We start from the raw sequence: 11538 nt of genomic DNA, 5'->3' as shown, positions 1-11538 counted from the left end.
AAAAAAAAGACAAAAAAAGAGAGGTAAATTTATAGAAAATACATATTTTAGTGTATATACTCGAATAATCGAATTTACGAGATATGGAGAAGATTAATTATTCGTATCTAGTGAAATATTAAGGTCTATGAAAATAATAGGAACAAAGTAAAACGAAAAATGTTAACAATGTATTGAAGCCTCGTGGCATTATAAGCGTTAACGCCTAATATTCCATGATTAATACGTTCCTGAAGTTTCGATCAATGTGAGAAATTGTTCAACGGAAGAGAGAGATGTCGAGCGGCGGATGTGGCGGCATTTCGTTCCCGGGATGAATCGACTTCGATATAGAGTAAACGTACGGAAGAACGTCGCCATTGGTCGAGAATGGCGGCAAGCGTCTGTAATCGGCCAATCAAAATCTATATGAGATCCCGCTCCTTTGCCTAGTTTTTGCTTCCCACAATTCCAAGCGCGCGCGTATGCTACTATGAAGAAATCAATAATATATATTATATTTATCAATGGATTCGGAGTAAAGCGTTTACGCGCGGTATTATTAATAATAAATATTATTATTATATTAATTGATTAATATTAGAATGCAATTCTATTAATATTTGTATTATATAAACATTGTTTTTATAGGGCTTAAGTCTGATTGTGAGATTATAATATTCGACTCTTCGAGTGTAAACTTTTATGTATGTGTGTGTATGTATGTATGCATGCATGTTTGTATGAGTAAAAATTTTTTCTTCAATACGATAGTATTGGTATCGTATTAAATGATACACTACTTTGTAATCTACTATATTTCAATATAACTGTCGTCAGCATTCAAATACTTTTTTATTTTTCTTATTACATTTTTTCTCTTATTATTATTATTATAATTTAAAGAAAGATACAAAAAACGAATCTTTTGGTTAGTGACTAACAGGAAGTTCTCTTTCCCCTATTAAGTTATACCATAAATGGATTTCTCAAAATTTAGGATTATCTGATGATAAACAAATAATTGAAATTTAATCGATATTTAATTAAGTTCGATAATCTAATCGAAAGATTACTTTTTGTTTGTTAATATTAACTAACTTCAATTAGTGTTTTTTAAAATCGTTTGTACGCTTCCATCATATTGTAGGAAAAATTTCAACGTGTAGAAAGAAAAGACCGAGGTCATCGAAATGCCTGAGGAACAGAAGGTGGGTTAGTCTCCCTCGTGTATTCCTAAAATAGGATGTCGGTGAAAATGAGGAGGGGGAGAGAAAGAAAGAAGAAAGAAAGAGAGAGAGAGAGAGAGAGAGAGAGAGAGGTGAGTGAGAGAGAGAAAAGACAAACAGTAAGAGGGGAAGAAAGAAGGGGGTAGACAAGGGGAGAAAGCAGAAGAGGGACTTTGGACTATAGCAGATTTTGTACTAGTACGTTTCACTATTCACTAACTCACATGCTACTACGCACGTGTGTGTGCGTGTATCTATTCGTAGGCCCTAAAACTACAGGATGTCTGGCGTACTTGTAATAAAATACGTGCTGCTATATTTCGTACGGGACTTAATCTTTGGGACTATTATAAACCTTTAGATCCCGAAAACAACAGCTTGATTTCAGGTAAAAATTTTTCAATAGTGTCAAGTTATACGAACAATTTTCTTTACAACATTTTCAAGGAATTTCAACTTAAATACGAGGCAATAAGGAACCCAGAATTCTGTGATTTATTGAAGATTTTATTTTAAGATAAACTTTGGGACAAACAAATACATATTTAGAAATATTCCAATATATTTTTCTCTTCTTTCTTTTTTCTTAATATTAAAACTCTAAATTATTTTTATTTAAGATAATTTTCAGTATAACTTGGCTAAATTATTTGACAAAATATTAATTAACGATTTAAAAAATAATTTTGATAAATTCTATATTCGCAGAAGTAAAATTTGTCTCAGTTTTGTGCGGTCCACTGAAAGGAATTATCGGCTTATCTGATAAAGAAATATGCGAACTCGCTGATTATTTTCGAGTACAAGATGGACGAATTCTTTACAGGCAATTTTGCGAGGTCATTCACGACAGCGGTATGACGAATAATTTTTTACAAATGTGTCGTGAGATCACTATTGAGGAAAAATCTCGATTTGAAAAGTAATAAAATTTATTTATCCATACAAAATTGTTCCCCTCTCCTCCACCCCTCCCATTGTGACTATATTTTTTTTTCTTTCCAAATACAACAAGAATTTTTTCCTATCAATACGATTTCTAAAATTCTTACTGAAGTTTCTTTTCATTTTCTTTTAAAAGGGATGGTTTTATTTTTAATTTCCATTGAAATCATTCTCTTTTATTTGAAATGAAAGATTAGGTTTTTAATCTTCAACGACAAAAGTTTGAAAAGAGAAAGTTACAAGGCTAGGACACATTCTTAATAAAATTTATTTATTTACAAAAAATTGTTCAGCTCTCCTCCACCCTCCATTGACTATATTTTTTTTTCTTTCCAAATACAACAAGAATTTTTTCCTACCAATACGATTTCTAAAATTCTTACTAAAGTTTCTTTTCTTTTCTTTTATTTTTCTTTTAAAAGGGATGTTTGCTTCAAAATTCCATTGATATTATTATCTTTTATTTGAAATGAAAAATTAGGTTTACAACCTTCAACGAGACAAATTTTAAAAAGTAAAAATTACGAGGCTAGGACACATTCTTAAATATAAAAAATAAAATGTAAAGAAAAATCGTTTGCAGTTCCTGATTTTAGTGGGAACAAACCATTTGTAACTGGACTGGAATGGGAAGATCCACTTCATGTTAATGTATTAAGTTCTACTGAACATCGAAAATTGTCTTTGATAATCACTCGGATTGCTATATTGGTCAACAAGCGTAAACTAGTTTTGAGGCCATATTTTCAAGATTACGAATTAGTACGTTTTATCGGAAAAGAAAAAAAAATACTTAAAATAGATAAAACACAATTTATCTAACGTATATGTCTATCTGAAATATAAAAAAAAAAAAAAAATAAAAAAGAGAAAAAAAAATAAAATTGAAATATAATTTAGAAGATTAATATTTTCGTATAGATAGCAAAGAATGCGGGTACCGTTACTTACGCACATTTCGGCAGAGTATTGAAATTTCTCGACATTGTTCTCGGCTCGGAAGAATTTTGTTTATTGGTTAAAAGATTTTCTAAGGATTCCTATACAATAAATTATGTTGCTTTCGTCAAGGCCATTGACGAGGCACAAGATTACATGGAAAGATGCGGGATGCTTGATCTTTCCGGTGTAAGCAAATTATAAATAAGAATAATTATTTATAATAATTAACGAAAGGAAAAATGACAACCAATAAAGTTCCTGCTGTTTCTAAGATATTCTATCATACACATTTATTTTATATAACTATTTATTACGTATTCGTACATATTTATTTGAACGATTTAATAGAAACTATTAGATCAATTTCCTGGCCGAGTGATAACCGCAGAATTACCGAAACTTCCAAGGCCAGAAATTGGCAGGGTTGACTTAAATCGTGTTTTTGGAAAACAAATCGTGTTTCATCCTGTTATGAAATTACGAAAAGAACATATGCCATTAACAGAAGTTATTAGACGAATTCAGAGACACATATTTGAGCATAGAATTCGTATCTCTGAATTCTTTAAGGTATCACTAATAATTTGATAAATTAAATAATCATATTAAAAAAAAAAAAAAAGAAAAAGTCTTAAACTTTAATTCGAATTGAACCAATCATTTTTAGGATTTTGATCCTTTGAACGATGGTAAAGTAACAGTATCGCAATTTAGAAGAGGATTAGATGCTCTCCAAGTTTCATCCTTAGGAAAACTTTACATTGCTGAGACAGATATTTGTTCGTTGATTACATTGTACAAAGATCCTAACGATCTTGATCGTGTTTGTTGGAGGACGTTTGAAGATGATATAAATCAAGGTATTTTCAGTGTATTCCTCATTTTGAAATAAAATGAAATTCATTTAGAATTGTTCTAGAATATTCTTAAGACGAATATAATTAAAGGTATTATATTTAAATAATTATCAGAAAAATATATATATATAAAAGGGAATAAAATGAAATTATATAAAGGTCGTTAGGAAGAATCCATTTTAAATATAGTATGGTAGTGTTACATTTTATTCTTTCTTTACTAAAGCAATCCATATATGGGATGTAAAGGCCCCGTACTTAATACCGACCCAAATGAGAATCGTACCGTGCTACGATAATTATATACGATTAATTAAATATACAATTGTTATTAGAAAAATTCTAACAAAATATTCTTTCAAGTTTTCACCGTTAGAGAATTGGAAAAATTGCCAAATTTGCAAGTAATTTCACCCCCGAAAGAAGTCGAGGAACTTGTTAAACGTGGTACGACTGATTGGCAATGTGAAAAAAAAACTATAAGAGAATTATGCGAAAATACGTTGTTAAAGGTACGACGTAGGATCGAGGAACGACGGATTTTGTTGAAACAATTCTTTCAAAATTACGACAAGTAATGAGAGAGATATCTTGTGTGACCAATTTATATCGATCTAGAAAATGTAAAAATACGCGTGCTACGATTATTGATTAAAATTATTATTTTATTTCTTTTTTTTTTTTTTTTTTTTTCAAGACATAATCATGGTCACGTTTCGCGCGCACAAATGAGACAAGTTTTATCTACGGCGACGGTGCTTTTATCACCCGAAGAGGAATCAGCACTCGAGCAAAGATACAACGACGATTTGGGATTCAATTATTTTATGTTTTTAGAAGAATTAGAAGCCAAACAAATAACTCAACCAATTTACGATCAAATGTTAAAACAAAAAATACAAGTTAATGCAGAGAAAGTATCGAAACCTGGCACTGAAGATGAAACTAACGTTGTCCTTGTATTAGCAAAAATTAAGGCCAAGGTTGTACGTGAAAGAATCAAGGTAAATCATTAAACCAAATGTCTTTATATTAAATGATCATGATATTTTCGATATGATTCAATCAACACTATTATATTATTTTCTTTTTATTTAAGGTAGCCGAATTTCTTAAACAATATGATACGCTTAACGAATTGAATATAACAATGGCAGATTTTGTACGGGGATTGGATCAACTTCGTTGTAATTTGAGTTCCACCGAAGTTGATACTATAGCGAATATTTTTAAATCACCTATGAAGTAGGGGGATTAACGTTTTACATATAAAATATATATATATATATATATATATATATATTCATATTTTTTTCTATTAAATTTATTTATTTATTTTTAATTAAATCAAAGACCCGGTTTTGTCGATTACGCGAGATTTGCCGAATGCGTAGAAGAAGCTGTGGCCATGGGTAGTTTGGAACGAGCACCATTAATTGTACCAATCCAACATATTCCTTCAGAAGCTAGCAGTAGAACGTTTCTTAATTTTGACGAACGGCATATTTTAAGTCAATCGATGGACAAGTTGTGTGCCATTAAACAACCAAATTTGGAAGAACTTTTTGCGGTTGGTACTTGATTGGTTAATCCAAATAAAAGAAAATGAAATAATAGGAAATGGAAAAAGATTTGAACGATTATATTAATATATATGTAGAAATTAAATGATATGATATTTAATTGATCATTTAATTGTTCGTAGGATTACGATAAAGAAAATATAGGCACTGTTACGAAGAATTGTTTGATGCGTGCTTTGTCTATCAGAGGAATGTTGAATTTGATTAGCAGCCGAGAATTAGATATAATTTACAAATGTTTTTCTATCGAAAGAGTTGGAAATCTTGGATTTGATTATCGTGCATTTTTACAAGCATTGCGTTTGTTGCAAGAAAATAAAATGTCTTTACCTTTTTAAAATATTCTTTCTTCTTTCGTATTCGTATATAATAATTTTTTTTATATTAGTTCTTTCAATACCATATAAGATATTTTGACAATCAAAAAAGAAAAAAGAAAAAGAAATTGAAAAGATTTTCTATTGTTTCGAATGTTTATATGAATAAGTAAAGAAGGATGATCCTTTCGACTTTCTTCAAAACTCGTTTTGTTCCTTTTCTATCAAGTGGATTACAAAACTCGTTTAACCAGGCTCCATTCTCTACGATTTCTTTTCTTTTCTTCTCTTTTTCGTTTGTTTGTTATACTTTAAGAATACGAGAGAGATCCGACAAGATTTTTTTTTTCATTTTTTTTTTGAGGAGGTTAAAGAAGCAGCATGATTTTTACGTTTTTAATTCAGTAATATTCTTCTTCTTTTTTTTTTTTTTGTCTAAGCAACGTCTGTCAGAGAAAATTTGTAATTATAAAGATTAATTTAATTGTTATTATTATTATTAATTTTAGTTTAATCTAATAAAAAAAAACATATAGATTGATTTTTGAAGATTGTGTCGACATCTGACCAAAATTATTTTCTCACCATTTATTTTCGTAGGTAACAAAGAATTTGATTTTAATAGTCGGTAACGTCGATAACGTAGGAACGCAATCGTATCGATACAGTTTGTTTAACTGCTATTTCGATCGCTAGATGACAGAACGATACTGATTATCCGAAAGAAGTAAAATGTAGATAATTAAAATAATCCGTAGGCAAAGTAGAAACTTTATAATACCGACGAAAGAAAATAATTAAATACTTTTACTCGTAAGATAACAATACCATACTTTTTTTTTGTTTATAAAAAAATTATTAAATAATAAAAATTAATCATAATCTCTCGATTCTTATAATTTGCAAAAAGAAAAAGAAAAAAATAATAAAGAAGATAATACAGAAAGGAAAAACAATAATCCTAACACTCGAACGTTATTATCGGAATTAATAATAATTATTAATTATTTTTATATAGCAAATAGATAAAAATCTAAATTCATTAAAGTATCGTTAAAGTATCATATCATGATTAACTTCTCGAAATTTTTATCGAGATAAAGTTCACTTCAATGATAGATAGGATTTAAGAGTATTATCAGCGTTGTAAACCATTGATCATAATTTTATTATTAAAAATCTTTATTAATGTGTATTAAAGGCATAAATAATAACGATTAAATGAATTCACTAATGTAACAATTTGTCTATAATCTAATTCTACTAAAAAAAAAAAATAATAATTACAATTGTAATAAAAATTTGTATTTGCAATTGAAAACCAATTACAACAACGATGTTATAAACAATAGACGTAATAATAAAGAAGAATAGAAATGATAAAGAAGAATAGAAATGATACAGAAACGAAAAAAAAAAAAAAAGGAAAACGTAATAATGAAAAATAAAAAGAAATTAGAGAAAAGTAGGTGGCTCGTTATCCTTGAAAGAAAAAAAAAGTTGATAGGGTCCAGCAGAGTGTGGAAAGATACGAGATACGTCTCAACGAAAGTAAGGTATAGGCTCTTTGAAGTATGTCTTGTAAGCTCAGAGGTCGTGGAGGTAATTGAGTGGTAAGCTTAAGGATAGAAGAAGAAAGAAAGAAAGAAAGAAAGAAAGAAAGAAAGAAAGAAAGAGAGAGAGAGAGAGAGAGAGAGAGAGAGAAAGACTCTTGAGAAGCTCGTGCAAAAGATGCAAACCGAACTGAGACATAGAGGTCATGCTTCCTGACCTAATTTTATATTCATCGATGCTCTTCCATCAAAAATAATCATTCTCTACTTTTTTTTCTCACTTATCATTAATAAAATTTTCTTGCATGTCAAAAGTTAGTACAATAAAAGTAAAAAAGTATTATGTTAATTTATTAATGTGTTCATAAGACGAGGGGTTTTTTTTTATTTGTATTTTAATATATCAAATTAATAAAAAGATATTTATTATATTTATTTGATATAAACGTTATTTAATTATGAAAAAATATTTTCATTCTATAACAATATTATATTTCGTATAGTAATATTATTAAATTAATTAACATAATTATGTTATTAATTATGTTTCGTATATAGTAATATTATTAAATTAATTATGTTTCAATTATGTTTTATAAATTAATTATGTTATTAATTATGTTTCGTATTATATATATATATATATATATATATATATATATATATATATATATATATATATATATGAGTAATATTGTTAAATTAAAGATGACAATGTTTTCATTGTATATAAAAATTAATTGTAAAGAAAGAATATATTATTTATTTTATAGCAATATCGTTAAATCAAATGTGATACCGTTAATTGTAAACGTTTCTATTAATTTCCGCGTTCAATCGACACACGATTGTTTGTTTAAACAATTTTTAAATTCTTACAGATAATATACAATTCTTATAAATATCAAATAGAAAATAGCATTGTTTGTATGATAAAAATGTTAGGAAGATATCTTTTATCATATCTTGTCATATTCTGATTATTTTCGATTATGCGACTTAACTGTCTATATAAATCGTTAGAATTGGTTTACCTGTAATCAGTACAATTGTTATTTGATACATCATCATCATTGAAAGGTAAATTTTATATACTTATATTATTATTTTCAATTATAATCATATATATATATATATATATATATATATATATATATATATATATATATATATATATATATTAAATTTGATTATTATAATAATTAACTTTAATAATTTTAATTATATAAAATTTTGTTTTAGATATACCAATAACATCAACAACAACAACAACAACAATGAAATTACTTGCTCTTTTATGCATTGCAATATTCGCTGTAGCGACTTACGCTTCACCGCCATTAGGAATACCTGAAGAAAATCTTTCTGAACAATGCAAGACCCCTAAATGTCCAGAAATCAGTGGCAAGGAAACTATTAATTTACCTTATCCATTGGATTGTTTATTATACATTTCTTGCGGTCCTGAACGACGAATTGAAACTTGCCCTGACAATTTAGTCTTCAATAAGGTAATTTTTTATCCTTATATTTTAAATCCATAAAATAAAAAAATTTATCAGTCTTATCATTCATATTTGCAAGTCTACAAAAGAATTTTCATATTTACATTAATTAATTTTTTATTAAAAAATTGAAAAAAAAATTTATTATATTTATTAGATATCAATGTGTTATTCAATTAATTATGAGTGATGTATATTCATTCAAACATAGTGATATTATTAAATTAATTATAATAATGTTATTTATTCGATCAATATAATATAATTTAACAATTATATTCTATACTTACATTTCATTGATATTAAATATATTATTTAATAAATTATTAATTAAATATATATATATATATATATATTTTTATAAATAAATTGACTAACAATTTTTGGATTAGAATTTTACGAGAAACTTGTTATCAAAGGGTAATTCGAAAATACTGATCAAAGAAAAAAAAAAAGAAAAAAGAATGAAATGTTCGATGTCTTGCTTTGATCACGTTTCAAACGTAATAATACATATATGCACACACGTATATATTCATACATATATATTAAAAAGGAAGGAAAGAAAGAAAGAAAAAAAAGAACCGGTTCCCTATTATAAGGACTCGACGTCACGAACGCGTGACACGAGCCTCTCCGAGTAAAAAGTCACGACCTCGAAAGTCACCCTTGAAAAGTCCCTTGGAACTCGCGGTGCTTTCACCGTATCCAGTTACGGTGTTCGTTGTCCTCGTACTTGTCGTAGTAGTAGTAGTAGTAGTAGTAGTAGTAGTAGTAGTAGTAGTAGTAATAGTAGTTGTGGTGGTCTTTTGTGCACTCGTGCACACGTGTCCATTGTAAGACCCGGGTGCTTCACCTGACACGTGCCAATTTTCAATTCACATACTGGTGTCGAATGCGTAACTGCTTGACTTATTGACACGACATTTTTGTCAAGGGTAGATATACGTAAGATACTCTAATTGTATAAATCGATCAAAATCGATTTTTTCTTTTTCTATAATATTAACTCTTGTTAATGTTACATACACTCATACACTCATAATGTGACAATGAACATTGTATCTTATCTTTTTATTGTAATAACATTTTTCTTTCTTTTTTCTTTTCTTTTCTATTTTATATATCATATATTCTTTTATAATCGTTATCGCGTTAGAAATTTGATTAAACCTGGTGAGAATCAAGGTCAATCGATTTTTTTTTCTTTTCTTTTTCCTTCAACAATTTTATCACCTTGCATCGATATACTTTGTGTGTTTTATTATTATTATTATTATTATTATAGAAAACTGGACAATGTGACACTCGCGAGAATGCTCAATGCGTACCATGCTGGCAATTACCATCCCCATAATATGGACATGGATAAAGATTTATTTATAATTGATAAATTTTTAATGGATCGAATTTAAAGAAGAAAGGAAATATTTAAATAAATTTATTATAACATATAATAATAATAATATGTGAACCGATACATGAAAAGATTATTCTATTTATTTTTGAATAAAATTTTCTTACTTCCTATTCCCTTTAGCATTCCTTTGACCTTTTCTCATTTTTTTTTTAATGTTGGTTCTTACAAACAGACTCGTTATTTCCATCATTTTAATGAACGACCATTTAGAGTTAATATTCGCAAATGTTAAGATATTCTTTCTCGTTTGTGATCTTCGAGTATACTTGAAAGTTTTAATCTAACTATAAAGTTAGTTTAAAATGTCTGAAGAAGAAAAAAATATAATTGTATTGCTAAAGGAAAACGGGCATACGGGTGATGTTTGTAGATTGAATAGAGTGGGTCAAGTGATATCGATCATTTTTTGAGGAGATAGAAAGGAGATAGATACAAAGATATATATATTTTGTTTTACACAAAAGCTAACAATTATATTCAGTTTCATAGAGCCAGAATGATTGGTGAGTTCGATCAGGGGATATATCCCTTTTTATACAAAATACAATATGAATACTTAAAGTATTCAAGGAATTGAAGAAATCTCGTTTTATTCTTCTTACCCTGTGCAAAATGCTAACGAGAAAGATTCATTTTGTTAAATAGTTAATCAGCGAATATGATTAGGGTTTTTGAAAACGTGTAATTAGTCAGCAAAAAAAGTAAACTACGTTTTGATATGAATTTAAATGTTCAGAAGGTATATTCTCAACTGACCTATAACAAAGAAGAAAGGTAACATACAACGGCACTAACACTATCGTATATGTTAGCCATTAATAGATTTTTCCGTTCGTCCACAGCCTTCGATGTTTCTGACGTCAGCATTGTCAACGATTAACCGTCGAGAAGTTTTATCCATGATATTGAAAGATATTTCAAATTCTATCAAAAATACTTTGATCAGTTGGGGGGAGGGAGGACAGTGGTCGTAGGGGTAAAAAACTCGATCTTGCCAATTCCAAAATTATTTGTCAAATAATTTTCAAACTTTACAAATATTAGGATGAATCAAAAGTTCGTACGTTTTATAAATTGTGTTATATAAGATGCACGATGGATTGTTTTTGTAAAATTTACATTTAGAAATGTTAATTTAAAAATGGGTGAAAAAATTTTTGATTCATACTAATATATAAAATCCTTATTGTTAAGAATTATTATCATAT

General features: G+C 28.0%; 2 protein-coding genes across 2 annotated transcripts; both read left to right on the top strand.

Moving 5' to 3' along the window:
- The first annotated feature begins 1169 nt into the window (after positions 1–1169).
- Positions 1170–5873, top strand: LOC107069150 (uncharacterized). Its single transcript, XM_015326189.2, has 12 exons — positions 1170–1190; positions 1473–1596; positions 1917–2063; positions 2737–2915; positions 3075–3281; positions 3444–3665; positions 3763–3955; positions 4316–4526; positions 4650–4956; positions 5052–5197; positions 5306–5522; positions 5658–5873. Exons 1-12 carry the CDS (start codon positions 1173–1175, stop codon positions 5871–5873), a joined length of 2187 nt encoding a protein of 728 aa, XP_015181675.1. The 5' UTR covers positions 1170–1172.
- Positions 5874–8372: 2499 nt separating this feature from the next.
- LOC149032687 (uncharacterized) lies at positions 8373–10398 on the top strand. Its single transcript, XM_089172154.1, has 3 exons — positions 8373–8485; positions 8648–8916; positions 10199–10398. Exons 2-3 carry the CDS (start codon positions 8683–8685, stop codon positions 10265–10267), a joined length of 303 nt encoding a protein of 100 aa, XP_089028280.1. The 5' UTR covers positions 8373–8485; positions 8648–8682; the 3' UTR covers positions 10268–10398.
- The last annotated feature ends 1140 nt before the right edge of the window (positions 10399–11538 follow it).

This window comes from Polistes dominula, unplaced genomic scaffold (assembly GCF_049000335.1).
Source record: "Polistes dominula isolate Pdom_NZ unplaced genomic scaffold, Pdom_raw_medaka contig_73, whole genome shotgun sequence".
NCBI classification, from domain to species: Eukaryota; Metazoa; Arthropoda; class Insecta; order Hymenoptera; family Vespidae; genus Polistes; species Polistes dominula.
This window is presented reverse-complemented; position numbering and strand designations above follow the sequence as displayed.